Genomic DNA, 16109 nt, shown 5'->3' on the forward strand with positions numbered 1-16109 from the left:
AGCTGGCTGCATGGGGAGGAGGAGAGGGGAATCAGACCTGGTTCTCCAGATTAGAGTCTGCTGCTCTTCTCCACGACCCCACGCTGGCTCTCCCAGCTCCTGAAATGAGAGACCCCTGAACTAGGGTGCCAGGACTGTCTCATACATAGCAGGTTCTCCATGCTGAATACCCAATTTAAAATGCTGCCTACCCAGCCTTGGAGCGGCCGTTGGTCAGTGGCAGATCATCTGCTTTGCACATGGGAGATCCCAAGTTCCCTCCCCGGACGCTGCAGTCAAGACCTCAGGGCACTACGAACTCTGCCCTAGACCTGGGAGTGCAGCCACCAGGCACAAGACACAAGGCCACGTGGCCTTAAGGTCTGACCTGGAGAAGAGGCCACGGCTCCGTGGAAGAGGCCCCCGGCTTTGCCTGCCTTGCATTCAGAAGGTCCAGGCTTCAGTGCCCAGGTGAGAGCCTCTTGGGCAGCAGGTGTTGGGACAGGCCCATCCTGGGGGTCTTGGAGAGCACGTGATTGCAGAGGCATGGAAGAGAACAGCCCTGGTGAGGGAAGGGAACCTCCACAGTCAGAGGCATGGCCCTCTGGATCCCAGAGCCAGGAGGCAACCTCAGGAGAAGACCTCAGCCTTTGTGCCCTGTCCTTGGCCCTCCAGTTGCCTGCCGCCCCCTTGGCAAATGCCCAGCAGCCCTTTCAGGAAGGGGAACCTGTCCCAGTGGCCATTTTGATATGCCGAGCTGGTCCTTTGCCCGCAGGATGCGCGTTCTGCCTTGAGGAAACGTCTCTCGTTTACTTGGCAGAATGAAGGGCAGGATCGCAGAGCCCGGATGAGCCACCCCTTTGCGGACACGGGAAAGACTGATAAAGACATCGCCATTCAAACTGAAGCCCGGTTCTGCATCAGTTGCATCCAGGTGGCATAAAGGGAATGAGGGAAAATGAGAATTTAGCCCACCAGAAGGGAGGGAAGGAGGCAGCAGACGAACCAGGCACGGGACCGGGAACGAGAAGGGAAAGAAACAAAAACGTGTGGCCGGGAAAGGGCCTTTTCTCCGGTGGGACCCCTTCTCCACTGGGGGGGGGGAGGGGGCACAAGCTGAACTCCTTCTGCTCTCCTGAACCTTGACTGGGTAGCAACGGCTCCTCTCCTTCTTCTGTGGTTTTAAATGTTGGTGGAGACTTTTGGTGGGAACCCTTCTGTGCTTTGTTTCATAAGCTGCCCCGGAGGACTGTCAACAGGACTGTCAAGGCGGATAGAAACATCTGAAATAAATAAGGTGGGCCTCTTTCAACAGGCAGCACGCAGCCTCCGGATTGGCTGGGCCTGACCTATCGGGGACAGCCTCGTCCTCTGCCTCTGCCTGGCCAGCCAGTCAGGGCCTCCCGCCCGCCGTCCCTCCGTCCCTCCGCCGTACGGCCTTCTCCCATCACTGGTCAGCGAGGCTGAGGACGTTGGTGTGGAAATCAGCCGTCTCGATCTGGATCTCATTGTGGGAACGAGGAGGGAGTAAGGGGTGTCCCCGGTTCACTTCTCGAGACATTTGTTTAGGTTTTGGGCAGTGGGTCCCGGGCCCTGCTTTTCGCTCTCAGTTTTAGAGATTCCTTTGTCCGTTTTCCATGGCTCCCAAGGGCAGCGTGTTTGGCTTCGATCCCTAAGGTATGACTTCGATGCAGAGCACTGATCTAGTGGCCACCAAACAATGCCGGGAAACGGGTACCTGCCCCGGGGCAAAATCTGCAAGAGGCCAATGAAAGATCTGTGGTCCATTTGCGCAAGGGGGGAGGGATGATGCTTGTTCAGGGTTTCACGGCAGGGCCCAGGAATTCCACGCCCTCCTTCGTGGCACCGGCTGCTCTGCCCTGCCCCAGACTGGGCCCATCACAGGAGGCAGAAAAGGCCCCGTTCTGGACAACACCTTCTCCTCCTCCGGCGTCTGAGGGAGAAGGAGGGAAAGAAGCACCTCACGAGCCTGTCCTGGAAGGGAAGCTCTTGGCAAGTCTCGAGGAGGAAACCATCGGCAGGCCCCACGCTTGGCGACCCTCCACCCCAGTGCTGAGATGGTCTGCTCACTCGTTCATGTGCCCCCCAGGGCAGCTGCGCCTCAGTGTTTCGGTGCCAAAACTTATTTTTTGGGTGGGGGGAACAAATAAAGTTGCCAGCCTCCAGGTGGCACCAGGAAATCTACTGCTATTTATTTATTGTAGGGCTGAGCTGCACAAAGGGGACATATAATGATGCAAAATACATATTCTGGCTGTTAGAATGTCACTCCAGGTGACTGGCCACTTTCCCTGGAGAAAATGGTGGCTTGGAAGGATGGATTCTATGGCCGTATAAGCTGCTGACGTTGCTTCCCTCCCCCCCAAATATCCCCAGGCTCCATCCCCCAAATCTCCAGAGATTTCCCAGCCCATAGCTGGGGGCCCTAGTGGCAGGCAGCCTTCCTTCGTCCCCTGGGCTGCATGGAAAGGAGAGGAAGCAAACCACACCTCTGCCCATAACGGGAGGGGTGTGTGGCTCAAGGGCAGAGCCTCTGCTGGGCTTGCGGAAGTCCCCGGTTCAATCCCAGGCGGCATCTCCAGCTGAAACGACCAAGTAGGAGGGGATGGGGAAGACTTCCGCCTGGGACTCTGCAGAGCCGCTGCCCGTCTGGGTGGGTAACAGTGACCTTGAGGGTTCGAGAGTCAGAGTGTGCTGAAAAGACCAAACGCTCCAGCCCTGCTTCGTCCCGTAGGGCCCGTCTCCTGCACAAGCTGCCTGCTCCTCCTCCCTCCGGAACCAAACTGCTGGATTGCTTCTTCCCGCTTTGTGTAAAGATGATGATGGGGGGGGGGGAGTCTGGAGAATCAAGCACAGGTGAGCGGAAAAGTGTAATGAAAGAAGTGCCCAAGAGATGGAGGGGAGGAATTTCCCTTTGCAAATGTCCCTTTTTTGATCTCCCGGAACTGCTCTGATGGGAATAGAATCCATTTAATTCTCTATGATGAAGGAGTTAATGGGCAAAAATAATAAATGGGGAACAGTGTTCAGGTAGGAGACTGGAATCTGAAGAAGGGCATCAAGCCTTGATATTCCGGTGGGGGGGAAATTATGGTATCACCATAAAGGAAGCCTATTTTTCAAGTGTTAAGACTATGAAATGCACCCAAGTCAACCACGAGATCCCTCCAGGGAGCTGAATTGTGTTTTTAATTCACCTAGACAAATAGGCAGCCGGCTCAACCTTCTACGAGTTCTGTCTCAATGGAGAGGCGCTGCCAGCCTGGGCTTGGGATGCGCCTTGGCCTTGGTCCCCCGCCCTGGTCATGCTGGAAAGCAGCCAGTGAAACAGTCGGGATGACCCTTTCCTCTTTCTCCCGGACCCCCCCCCCCCGCCCCATGAGCCTCCTCAGCAAAGGTAAATATTGCAAAGGTTGGTTGATGGTCCCGCAGACTCACGTCAGGGATCCTCAGTGAGGATTCAGCCTTTGAGCCTCTGCCCCACCCTGCCTGCTTGTGGGGCGGCCCTCTGCTGGAGTTTGGTGCCGCACCTGGACAGGAGGTGGTACTGCAGCCGCCCATCCGGCAGGTGTCCGGTGGCCCCAAGGGCCAATGGGGTTTCACCTGAGCCTAGACAACTGCTGATTGGGGCGGGGCTTCTCTGGCTGAGCTCTTTGGTCCGGTTTCCGCTTGGCAAAGGGGAGGAAGGAAGGAAGGAAGGGTCGGTCGGTCGGTCTCTGGAGGAGCCGGCAAAAGGGAGGGCAGCGCGTCAGGTCGCAGAGCTGGTAAAAAAAAAAGGTTTCTGGGCGTCGCACACCAGCCCCCCCCCCCCGCGTGCCAGTCTTGTGTCTTCAAGGCGGCGCTGTGGCTGGATGGTGGGAGGACGCAGGGGTGGCCCACAGGTGGGATCTGCTCCCAGGATGATTTTATTTCTGTCTCAGCTGCGCGGCAGGGGGGGGGGGTCCTGTGTATTATCCAGCTCAACTGGACCGTTTAGATCGGGGTGGGCAAACTGTGGCCCTCCAGATGTGCATGCATTCGTTGGCAGGAGGGGCTCATGGGACTTGTAGTCCACGGACATCTGTAGGGCCACAGTTTGCCCATCCCTGGTTTAGATAAAGAACCTCTTTTCCGGGGTTACTCTAAATAGGCGCGTTGCGCTTTTGAAAAGAAAAGCGAGAGGATGCGTAAATTGCTGGCTTGCGGAAAGGGGGCTTCACCTCTTGCAAAGGGAGTGGTTCGGGGATACCTGCCCGCCTCCTGCCGCCCCCCCCCCCCGCCTCCTCCTGCTGCTGCTGCTTCCTGGTCAGAAAGTCCAGCAATGTCCTTGGGGAAACCTTCTCGGCTGCCAGTCTGGCGGAAACTTCTCCCACACAAGGTCCCCCCCTCCCGCCCGCAATGAAGGGGAGCAGAGCAGTGGCGAAGCGGGGGCTGGGGGGGCTGGGAGGGTCCTCTTGCGCCGGAGCCAGGCAAGGCGCCTTCCGGGAAAGAGCCGAAAGCGGGAGGCGGTGGGGGGGGGGCGGCGGCGAGAGCGGAAGACGCCGCCCCAAATTTCGCCTGCGCCATGGGAGAGCGCTCCCTGACCTTGAACCACTCGCAGCCTGGCCTACCTCGCAGGGTGGTGGTGAGGATAAAATGGGGGAGGAGCAGAGGAGGCCCACACTGTTAAGGACTCTCTCTCGCCCACAAATACTCGTTTAAAATGCATTCCAAAAACGCCTTCAAAAACGCAGCTCCTTGTTTGAAATGCCGTCTGGAGGTTTTAGCGAGATTGAGTACAGTAGTTTGGCTTCCCCCTGTTTGAATGTGAAGACCCACTGACCGCCCAGACACGCATTTCGGTCGTCCTGAGGGGGGCGGCGTGGCCTCTTCTCCCCCCAGGTGTCGGAAACCAGGTCCGAGCCAGAGTGGAGCCCCTCCCCCACCTCCTCGATCAGCCAAGAGACGCGAACTGATGCCCTGGGGGGGCGGGGGGGGGGCGGGGGGGTTGCTAGGAAAGGAGGAGGGCAAACCGGGCAGCTTCTTTCCTTCTCTCTTCCCCCGCCCCCCCCCCCCGAAGCCACCGACCTTGGGCGGGGGGGGGGGGCTACAGCTCCATCCTCTGCACTCGGAGGCTCAAGCGAGCCTTTGGCCGCTAGTTTGCTCGCACCTGACTGCGGCCGGATCCGAGGCACGTTTGCTCGGAAGTAAAGCCCCTTCCAACTCGGCGGGTTTGGCGCCCTCCCCGGGGCAAAGAGCGGCCTGGCGGCGCTTTTTGACCCGCACTTGGGGGGGGGGGTCCCATCGCACCGCCCCGTCGCCAGAGGCCCCAGAGAGTAGCGCCCAGCGGGCAGGCCTCACTTCGCCTCCCTGTCTTGGGGCTCCCCAATCGCAGGGAGAAAGGCGGCCCACTCCCCCCCCCCCTTTGACTCGTGCAAAGGAAAAAAGGGCTGGCCCCTGTGCCTGGGCGTGTCCCCCCCCCCCTCCTCGAGACAGCGCGAAACGTGAAGCGGCTCTTGCATCCTTTCCAGGACGAATTGGGGGGGGCGCATTTCCGGACACGAGTGGTCGGCTGCCCCCAGGAGCCCCAGCCCCTCCTCCACATAAAGTTGGCTCTTTCCAGAGGGCGACACGGGTGTTTCCTAAGCCGCCTCGGCCTTTCCCAATGGTCGGCGCGGGGAGAATTCGGATCCCGCCCTGGCCCGGGGACAGCTGCGGACGAATCTTCCCCCTGGGGTCAGCGTTGCTCAGAGCAGCCGTCCCCCGGCCCACAGCGGCACGGAGCCGGGAGAGCGGGGCGGGAGGGGGCTCTCCTCTGGGGTCTCGGTTTCCAGCCGGCCCGGGAGGCGCTCGGTGCGTCCGCGGTCCCTAGCCCATGCCCCGCGGCGGTCCTTCTCCTGGACCGCAGACCGAGAGAGACCAGCCCCCCTGAGCCGCATCCCGAGCCTCCGGGCGCTGTTCGCTCCCGCGCATCTCCCTCGGGTGCGCCGGGCAGTCGTCGCGGTTGGGTGGCATCGCCTCTCGCCTGGCCGCGCCTCCTTTTCTCCCTCGGCCAAACGGCCAGAGCTCCGAACGGAATGGGAGCGCGGCGGAAGACAACCCCCCACCCCCTCCCTGGCTAGGTCTCGGGGCTTCCGACGGGAGGGGACGGAACGAATCCGGCCCTGCGCGGGCTCCCCTGGAGCGTCACGGCGGCGACCCCGGACGGAAAGGCGAGGACGGCTTTGGCGAGAGCTCCCGGACACCCTGGAAGGGGGTCCAGCTCGCCCCCCGCCCTCCTTCTGTAAAGTCCCGAAGAAGAGGAAGCAGATCACTGTGGACAATCCCCCTCCCCCCTCCTTGTGTTTGTTTTTCTCTTTGTATGTCGCCCTTTCCCAGGGGCTCAGGGCGCTTCACAAGAGTTATAAATGACACAGAATTATATCATGTTAGGACAACCCCCCCCCCCACACACACACACAACGAATATTTGTGAGTCGCCCCTCTGAACGGGGCACAGTTAGGATCTCCCGCTCTCCCGGGAGCCGATGCGGAGGGGTGAACTTGGCGCCCGATCCCCTGAAGGCGGCGAGGGGAAAGGAGCGGGGGTCTGCCCAGGCGTCTCCCTCCCCCCCCCCATGAACTCGGCCAGCTTGGCTCCACTTTACCCGGCCAGGCAGGAGGGCCAAGCGGCCTCCAAGCCTTTCGCCGACGGGAGGCCCCGGTCGGTCAGTGGGGCAGCCTGGCTGGGATCCGGCGCGGTCCGCAGGGCCGGCAGAATGAGGCCGCGGTCCTGCTATAGGACTGGGGAGGAAGAGGCAAAGGGACCCGTCGTGGCGGCCGCGGGCTTGGCTTTGGGGACGTGCCGAGTTAGAGTTCGGCTCCGGTCCAGATGCTACCTTTGGAGGCTGGTTTTAATGCTGTTATCTGCTCGGGGCAATATGGATCTAAAAAATTTAATTGTTCTTATATGCCTGAGAAAATACTCTTCGGTATAGGGCGGGGGAGGGGGGGAGATCGATGCGCCCCTGGAAGAACTGAGCTGCCCAGCCGGCATCGAGCCCTGTGAAAACCCTGAGGACTCGTGCCTCCCTCCCCCGGCCGGCCCCGAGTGAGGAAGACCGGCGGGACCTGGCGGGCATCTTCCTGGCCGGAGCGTCCCCCTCCCCAAAAATGCTTTATTTGAACGCTCCCGATTGAGTCCCCAGCCGAGCCGGTCCCCTCGGGCCTCCACCGTCTCTGCTCAGCCCTTTTGGGGAGAAAAGCTGAGGGCCGAGGCGAGGCGGAGGAGGCGGAGGGCCCCCTCGGGCGCAGCTTCCCGGCCCGTCTCCCGAGGCAAAGTTCGCGGCCAGGCGGCTCTTCGGCATCCCAACGGGAACCCGCCCGCTCCCGCTCCCCCTGCCCTTGCCCCGCCCGGGAGCGCGCGGGGGCGGGGGCGGGGGCGCGCCTCGGGAGAGCGCGAGCGAGGCCCCTTGCCATTGGCTGTCGCGCGCGGGCGTCGGCGCTCCCCGGGCTGCGCGGTGGCGGGAGGGGAGGGGAGGCGGCGCCCCGGAGCCTATCAGCGCGCGGGCGGCCCTCCTCGCTGGCTCGGCGGTGCGCGAAAGTTCAGGCGTCCTCCCAACTTCCAGCCTTCCCTATCAGCGCGGGCATCGGCCCCCTCCCCTCCCCGCCCTCCCTCCCCCCGAGAGAGAGAGAGAGAGAGAGGGCGGGCGAGCGAGCGAGCGAGCGCGGCTCCACACGGACACAAAATAAAAGCGGGAGGGGGGGCGCCTGGCTGGCTGGCTGGCTGGCTGGTTCCCTCCGCCCCAGCAGCGCGGTCCGGAGCGCGGCTCGTCGGCTCCAGTCTCCACTCGGCTTTCCTGCAAGGCGCACGCTCCGGCCCGCTCGTCCCTGGCACCCCCGCCCGGTCCCGGCGCTTCGGGGGGCCTCCGCAGCCGGGGGTGGGGGGCGGCAGGGAAGAGGCCGGCGGAGCCCGCCACTGGGGCTTCTCCGGCCCGCCCGCCTTCGGCGAAGGCTCGGGGGGGTCTGTTCTTGGACTTGGTTCTCTCCGGCGGGGCTTCCCGAGGCCGCCCCTCCGCCGCCCCACCCCCTCGCGGTCCCTCCCAGCAGCCTGGACCGGAGCATGGCTGCGCTGCCTGGGACCGTCCCGAGGATGATGCGCCCCGCACCCGGACAGAATTATCCCCGGACCGGATTCCCGCTCGAAGGTAGGTGGGCTGCGGCAGGGACCGCGATCTGGGGCCGGCGCCCAGAGGCCCGCCGCTCTCTTCGGCGGAATTCGGAAGCGCGGATGAATTTAACGCCGCCCCCCCCCCGCCGCCCCAAACACACACATTTCCCCGAGAAGATGCGTGCCTCGAGAGTCCGGGCCTCGTGTGCGCAGGGGTTGGACGGGGAGTCCGGCTGCCCTGAGCAAAGAAGGGGTTGTGGGGACACCCTGGGGGGCAGTCTGACGCCCCCCCCAGTGGGAGTGGCTGGAGGGTGAACGGCACGGAGGACTCTGGGGGGGCTCCAAGCTCTCCTGCTCTTCCATGTTTCTCCAGGGACAGGCCGAAATGCCCACGGCTGCCCGTCTGCGCTCCCCCCTCTCAGCCCGCCTCGGCAGGAAAGACCCGGGGAGGCGTACCCCCTTTCCTCCCTTCTCCTCGTGGATCCCCTCCCCTCTGCATCCTGCTTTTCAAAGGAATGAAACTGGCCCGCCGCAGCCGGGTGGAAATCCGTGGGTGTCGCGCCCATCCAGCGCCAGCCGTTTGCGCCTGACTTTTCTTTCGCGTGTGGTTCCCCCCCCCCTCCTTGGTATTCTTTAAAAAAAGAAAGAAAGAAAATCCGCACAGCGACCGGAACGCCCCCCCCCCAACAAAAAAATCCCATCCCCGCTTCTTGCCGCCAAAGCCCCGGCTGCGGCCGAGCCCGGCTTAAGCCCGCCCCGTTCCCGTCTCTGCATTTATTAAAGCAAAGCGTTTTTGTCCCGGGCGTGCTCAAGTGGCCGGGCCGGCGGAGCGGCGGGGGCGGGGGCGGCGAAAGACCCACGCAGGCGGCGAAAACACACACGCCGCGGGGATTTGGGTGAAGTGGCTCTTTTCTGTAGCAAATGAAGTAGAGCAGCCTGTTCGGGGGAAAGGGGATCAAAGGATTACCAAAATATTTGTACAACATGACTCGGAATAATGACAAGGCGGCGCGGGCGCCGGGCCCCAGGCCTCTCCACTCCGCGCGGGCCCACTCGACGGTGAGCCGCGGCTAATGACACCCGGAGCCGAGTGACTCCGAATTAGCGGCGCGTGATTTTTAAGGAAATGGCCAGGCGCCGTGGGGGGGGGGGGGTTCTCTCCCCTCCATTCCCTTCTGGCTTCATTCGTACATTATTCAGCCAATCTCTGCCCCCCCCCCCCCCGCACCACATGCCGGGGACGGCGAAATCTCGTCTCTCGGCAAACACAATAACGGGTTCCCTCGCATGGGGGGAGGGAACGGGATCCGGGCGCCCGAATCGTTCGGGAGACAGTTGGGGCGGCCTGGCCTTGGGCGCCCCCTCCTTCCGCCGGCCTAGAGGCACCTCCGGGGCTCCTTTCCCATTTTGGGCCCTGCGGCCAGGGCCGCTTGGGAAGAATTCAAAGGAGGCCAGCGTTGGCGGCGCCTGAGTCGCCTCGGCCCCCCGGGAAACTTTCCCTTCCGGGCCGGCTCCGTCCCCCGGCGGCTCCTCTCGGCCTCTGCGGCCCGGGATGCCCGCTTGTTCGGGGCGGGGACCTCGGGGCTTTCCGCTTTCGTTCTGGTTTTTCTTTCGAAAGCTGCAGGGCCGAGATTGGCTGCGATAGCGACCGAGACAGCTGCGGAGCAAACCCAGCCAGATGCGGCGCTTGGGCCCGGCTGGGGAGGCGCCGAGGGGGGAATTAGCAGCATATATATTGGGGTTAGGGGGGCCAAGGGGGGCCCGGAGCAGATGGCGGCGGTTAGGGGCGCTTCAGGTGGGCGAATCCAGATAAGGGAGCTCCAGAAGGCCGCTGCGGCGGTTCCAACCCACGCCTGTTGCTGAGTTGCGCCGGACTCAACGCGGCTTACTTCCGAGGAGCCCCCAACTCCTACTGCAAGGGTCGGATTCGTGGCGCGTTTCCTCAAAGTGTTGGGTGGAGTTCATTCCCGGCCAAGTTCCAAAGGCCGCAGCCTGCCTAGGAAAATATCGGGGGGGGGGGGGGGGGCTTTTCGCAGCAGAATAGAATCAGAGTCCGGTCAGGCACCTTGAAGACCAACCGAGATTTATTCAAGGCGGGAGCTTTCGAGGGCAGGCCCTCCTCCTCAGACTAAGCAAGTTCTCAAAGTCATTTACCCCCCCCCCCACACGCGCACACACACACACACACACACACACACAGGTGGCTCAAGGGAGAGTCCCGTGGAAGGGGAGAGGCTGACTTGAGCCGGCAGCCCGAAGGGGGGGGGGCGGCGGCTGTGTTTCCTAAGGATCGCGGTGTCCCGGGAGGACAACCTTAGCTCCGACCTGCCTGCCCACGGAGCCGGTGCTTGGCCTTTTCTGCCCCCCCCAGTCCCGAATTTAACCTAATGCAGCTGGGCGCAGCTGCCCCCCATCCTCAAGCGGTGGGGGACCCCCTCCTTGCTCAGGGCCTGCGCCGACTGCCGGGAGAAGCTTTGGCCTTCAGCGGTCGCTGGGAGTGGCTCCATCTCGCCGGAGCACCTCGGAGGAAATCGCTGCAGCCCCCCCCCCCGCCCTCGCCCCCCCCCCCCGCGATGTCTTCAGGGGCTCCCTCAGTGTAGAAACAGAAGAGACGTTTGCTCCGGTCGCATGGAGGCCAGGCGGTTTAGGCCAGGCCCTTATTGCGGGGGACTTGCTCCGCGTCAGGGCTGTAAGCAGGGGAGGGGAGTGGGGGGGGGGGAGGCAGTGACCCGCGACTTCGAAAGAGACCCAGCGGGATCGACTCCCGTTTCTGGGCAGCCGCTGCCGGGAAGCCACCGAAGGGGGCCGCTGGGAAAAGGCCTGGGGGGGGCCCTAGGAGTTCCCGTGAGCCCCCACAGCCGCCTCTGCCAACTCTCCGGCCTTCTCTCCCCGCAGTCTCGACGCCGCTGGGCCAAGGCCGGGTCAACCAGCTCGGGGGGGTCTTCATCAACGGGCGGCCGCTGCCCAACCACATCCGCCACAAGATCGTGGAGATGGCCCACCACGGGATCCGGCCCTGCGTCATCTCCCGGCAACTGCGCGTGTCCCACGGCTGCGTCTCCAAGATCCTCTGCCGCTACCAGGAGACGGGCTCGATCCGCCCCGGAGCCATCGGGGGCAGCAAGCCCAGGGTGAGTGCGGGGAGGGGAGAGGGAAGCGGCGCCTTTACCCGCGAGGAAACCCTGGCACAGCAACTCTGTGGGAAGCGGGCGCCCGGATCGGGCTTAGCCCGCCTGGCAGCTACCTCGGACCCTCTCGGGCGGCTGGGGGAGGGGAGGGGGGGGCTACGCCTGCATCCCACAGTGGCCAAAGGAAGAGGAAGGAAAGGCGGTTCACGGGGGGGGGGGGGGGCTGGACGAGTTTGCTCGGAAGTCAATCTCGCGCCTTGCTCTGGGGCCAGTTTCCGGGGAGAGACGGACCCGGCGTTGAAATTCTTTCCCAACGAAATGAAAGACAAGGCAGCGCCTAGTGGGGCTTACTCGCGTGCAAGTGTTGCGGCCTTATTCCTAAGGATCACGCTGGGGTGCCCGCTTCCCATTTTTGTGGGGTTCGGGGAAAGCCCGGCGATCCTTTGCCCGGGGTTGGGGGGGGGCGTCCACGGGCCCTTTTCCTACAGGGGGTGGCCCAGCCAGGCTTAGGAAACGTTTAAATTTAAAAGTGGATTTCTCTCTCCCCCGCCCCCTTCCTCCTCCTCCCCCTCCTCCCCCCCCCTCCTCAACGGCACGTTGGTCCCAAAAGCAGGTTGCCACTCCCGACGTGGAGAAGAAAATCGAGGAGTACAAGCGGGAGAATCCGGGCATGTTCAGCTGGGAGATCCGGGATCGGCTCCTCAAAGACGGCCACTGCGACCGCAGCACCGTCCCCTCAGGTGAGAAGGCAGCCTGGCCGCCAACTCCAGGGCCGGAGCGGATCCTCCAGTAAGGACTCGCCTTTGATCCGCCGACAGCCGGCTGGACACCTGAAGTGCCCCCTTGCCATCCCCCCCCCCCAATTCTGTGCAATTCTAAAAGCTGCAAAGTCCTACCTGTCCAGCCTGGCTTTTGGCACTGCCGGATTCGACCACCTCCGATCCCTGGGGGGGGGGGTTGGGCATCCTGGGCCTACAGGAAGGGGGAGAACCTCCCTTGCCTGTCTGCGGAAGGGCTGAGCGAGGGCCCTGGGTGTGCTAGCCTTCTGTGTGCGGGGACAGATGGGGGGGGGCGTCTGCGGCAGCAGAACACAGGGAGTCTGGCAGGGACGCCTCTTTCCTTCTGCGCAGGAGATTTCACGCGCACTTCTTCAGGAACACACAGGATGGGATCCTGAAATAAACCCATTTAGTTGTCCGGCTGGAAGGCCCGTCCGGCTGGCTCCTGCCGCTGGTGGTCCGGCAGTGTGGCTTTTTGGCCTCTGGACTCCGTTCAGCCGGACCTGGAGAGGGGGGGGCTGTTTGCATTTGGAATCAAGGAAAAGATCTCCCTTTGGCCTCATCATGCCTAGAAGTCAGTAAGTCTCTTGCAGGGGCAGGGGCAGGGGCAAGAATGAGAGAGAGAGAGAGAGGTTACTTTGGGGGGGGGATCACAAAAAGCGCAGGAAACCCCACTGTGTCATTTGGTCTCAGTTTAGTGTCCTGGCAGTGAGAAAGCAGAGCCCAGGCACAAAAACCGTTCGTCGGGGGCATGCTTGCTGTATGGGCGTTCTGGGGCAGGCCAAGGTGGAGGGGAAAACAGCCTCCTTCCTGTAAAATGTGTGAGAGCAACGTTTGAGCGCAGGGACACCTTTAAGCCTGGCCTGGCAGCTTCCGCCTTGAGTCCACCTTGGTTGCTCTTAAAGGTGACAGAACTAGGCTGGGCTCTATTCTGCTGCTTCAAACCAACACGGAGACCCACCTGAGTCGACCTGCGAAAACAAGTTAGTCCAAAAGCAGCTGACAGGGTTACCCCCCTAGCCCCCTTTCTCCTCGCAGGGCACTCCTGAACTCTGGTGGGAGAGTCTGGTTTTTAAAAAGTGGGGCCACTTTTGCCTCCCGACCTGGTTAAAAGCCACAAAATCCTTATGTCCCAAGGGGAGGGGTCAGGTGCGAAGAGCACGAAAGGAACACTCGGTCCCAGCTGGCCCTTCCTCCTCACTCGGCACCCGCAGGGCGGCTGTGGCTCTGCAAAGGGGGCGGCACACTTCATCTGCCACAGGTGCGAATGTGAGGCCACAAAGCCGGAATTTCGCTCCCTCGCCTGTTGCCTCCCTGAAGACTTTGGTGCCCCCCCAGTCCTGTGGCAGGGGGGCCCGTGTGGCCCTCCTAAGAGAGCCGCCAGCTTGGAAGGAGCTGCCCCGGAAAGCCCTGGAGCTGGCTGCGGACGGCTGGCAAAATGGATGTCTCAGGCAAGGCGCGGCGGGTGCCCTTTGAGGTCCAGGGGCGGGGGGAGGGGGGTCTTTCCCCGCCTGCCTCTGCCCACTAGCCCGAGGAGATCTTTCCACTGTGGGGAACAGATGGGGGGGGGGCGTTGTGTTGGTCTGAAGCAACAGAACAAGGCTGGAGTCCCAGGGCACCTCGAAGCCCAGCCGGATTGGACCCTGGTGGTAAGCTTCCGGGTGCACGCTCGCCCTCGGTTCAGCCTGCACACGAATCCCCCTGCCCAAATTAAACTCTGTCGGTCTTCAAGGTGCTGCGGGGAGCCGGGTTTGGTCTGAAGGGGGAGGCCACGGCATGCTGGGGAAGTCCGGGGCTTCCGGGGTGTGCCGACAGTGATGCAGGGGTCGGGGTGCCCTGGGGGCGTCTGGCTCGAGGGCTGCCGGGAGAGTGGGGGAGGGGGTTGGGGGGCAGCGTCCAAAGGGGGGTTCAAAGTATAAGCCTTATGAAGCTCACATGGCGCCCCGGAGGGGGATGCTTCATGACCCTGGAACAAGGCGGGTCTCCCGTGCCTTTTTGCCCCTGGCTCATGCCGGGTCTGTCTTAAGTGACTCGCGGAGGGGTCTGCTGACACCAGAGAAGGACAGGAGCAGGGCCTGAACCAGAGAGCACTCTGTGCATGCCCCCTGACTGGAGAGGCTGCACACAGGAACTCTCTGACCGTCCCCTCGGATCTCCCACCTGACCCCCTGGAGGGCGATTTCCTGTTTCCTGAGTCTTCTCGCGGCTCCTCCAGTCCTGCAGCCGGAAACACGAGGGACGCCTCCGCATCTCTCCCCATCCAGCTCTTTAGATAAGAGGAGTCGTCTCTTTAGCTCTAGGTTCACTAATAATAGAATTAAGTTCACAAATAAATAGTCAAGTACTCCCTTGGCGAATGTGCGTTTCTCGGCTTCCACAGCTGACCCCCGGCAGCCCCTCTGCTAACTTCAGCTTCGACCAGCATTAAACTTGGTTGGCCTCAAAGGTGCCCCTGGGCCCAGGCTTTGCTTGGGGGGGGGGTTCCCTCTTTGTGTGTGTGTGTGTGTGTGTGTGTGTGTGTGTGTGTGTGTGTGTGTGTGTGTGTGTGCAGTGGCGGTGGGGATGAGAGCGGGGCAGCGACAGCCAGCGTGGGCCAGTGGTCAGCGTGCCGGAGCCGACATCTGACCGTCCTGAGTTCTAATCCCTACTCAAGCTCCCATTAGTCTGGTCAGGTGCTGGCCTCCCTCACAGGGTTGCAGGGAGGATAAAGCAGAGGAGAGGAGGGAGACGGGAAACGCTCCGGGTCCCCACTGCAAGGAAGAGGGGGGTATCAGTGAATCCCATCGGGGAGGGGGGGGCAGAGGGGCGCCTGGCCGAGCAGCCTGGGCCGGCCTCTCCGCCGCGCTCCCAGCTTATATTCTCTTCTTCTGTCTTTGACTGTCCGAGGTTTAGTGAGTTCAATCAGCCGCGTGCTCCGAATCAAGTTCGGGAAGAAGGAGGAGGAGGAGGAGGGCGACAAGAAGGAGGAGGACGGCGACAAGAAGGCCAAGCACAGCATCGACGGCATCCTGGGTGACAAAGGTAGAGCGCAACCCGCCTTCCTTCCTTCCCCCCCCCCCCAACGCGGTGCATCTGCGCCTCCCGGGACAAAGAGGCTGGTTGGGGTTATTCTTGAAGTCAAAAGCATCGTGCAGAGTCCGGGCGGTCGGAGGCGACGCCAGAGGGCTCGACGCCTGTTTGGGGAGTCTCCTCGGGTGCCGACACAGACCCGGGCCTGCTCAAGGTCGGCAGGCGGCCAGCACGAGGCGCGGAGGCTCCGTTTTCCCTCCCCAGACGGAGCCTGGCTTGCGTGAAGGTGCCGGAGATGGAGGCGGCAACTCGGCCGCCCCCCCCCCCCCAGCTTCTCCGAGAGAGCCGTCTTTGCAGTCCGAGGAGCCAGCCAGGCTTCCTCCCGGGGCTCTGCGCCCGCATTCCAGCCCCACACAGTTGGCCCCAGTTAGGGTTTGTTCTGCCCTCGCCCGTCAGGGCGGCTCAATGGCCAGGCCGCTGGGGGCGCCTCGGAGGCCAAGAGCCGTGGGCGACATTTTGAGCGGGAAGTTTGTAGCGGCTGAAGCGGTTGTCAGAGGCGGGGAATTCACAGCAAAGGACCTTTCTTGGCTCCTTTGCTCACAGTCGGGATTGATGCCCACAGCCCACGACGAAAACTTCGGGGCTGCACAGAGCGCTGTTGCGGTTGGGGGGGGGGCGACAAATGCGGCCTTGGGAAGGCTGCAGAGGCCCTGCATGACCCTTTCCCCGTCGTCGTCCTTGCTGTAATGTTTAATCTGCTCAGCCCCTTTGGGTTTTCTTGGGCGATTCTGATAATGAATGGCGAATCCCAGAGAAGTGTTCTTTAAGTCAAGTGGAGCCCTGTGCAGCCACCAGCCGTGGACATTTCCCACGGTCTGAACGGACACCGGGCGCGGGAAGGTCTCCATTCAGACGGGAGGCGCCGCTCGGCCAAGGCGACTGACTTCCGCGGGTTTTGCTCTCTGGGATAAGATTGTGAAGAACCTGGATGTGGAAAGAAATGTGACTTGGAGGACTCTCTCTCTCTCTCTCTCTCTCTCTCTCTCTCTCTCTCTCTCAAAAAAAAAAATGCTGCTTAAGGGCGGG

The 16109-nt window shown here is 62.5% G+C and overlaps 1 protein-coding gene across 4 annotated transcripts in view; it reads left to right on the plus strand.

Moving 5' to 3' along the window:
• The first annotated feature begins 7631 nt into the window (after window positions 1-7631).
• The window catches only part of PAX7 (paired box 7), a 72425-nt gene continuing 63947 nt past the window's right edge, over window positions 7632-16109 (plus strand). The window contains exons 1-4 of one of the 4 annotated variants that reach the window (XM_077311464.1): window positions 7632-8144; window positions 11003-11238; window positions 11846-11975; window positions 14901-15035. In XM_077311464.1, coding sequence (XP_077167579.1) covers window positions 8060-8144; window positions 11003-11238; window positions 11846-11975; window positions 14901-15035 — 586 coding nt within the window. In that variant the 5' untranslated portion in view covers window positions 7632-8059. The remainder of the gene's footprint in view (window positions 8145-11002; window positions 11239-11845; window positions 11976-14900; window positions 15036-16109) is intronic. The other 3 variants (XM_077311467.1, XM_077311466.1, XM_077311468.1) reach the window with 3 other exon arrangements.

The sequence above is a fragment of the Paroedura picta genome, chromosome 15, assembly GCF_049243985.1.
Source record: "Paroedura picta isolate Pp20150507F chromosome 15, Ppicta_v3.0, whole genome shotgun sequence".
In the NCBI taxonomy this organism is placed as follows: domain Eukaryota; kingdom Metazoa; phylum Chordata; class Lepidosauria; order Squamata; family Gekkonidae; genus Paroedura; species Paroedura picta.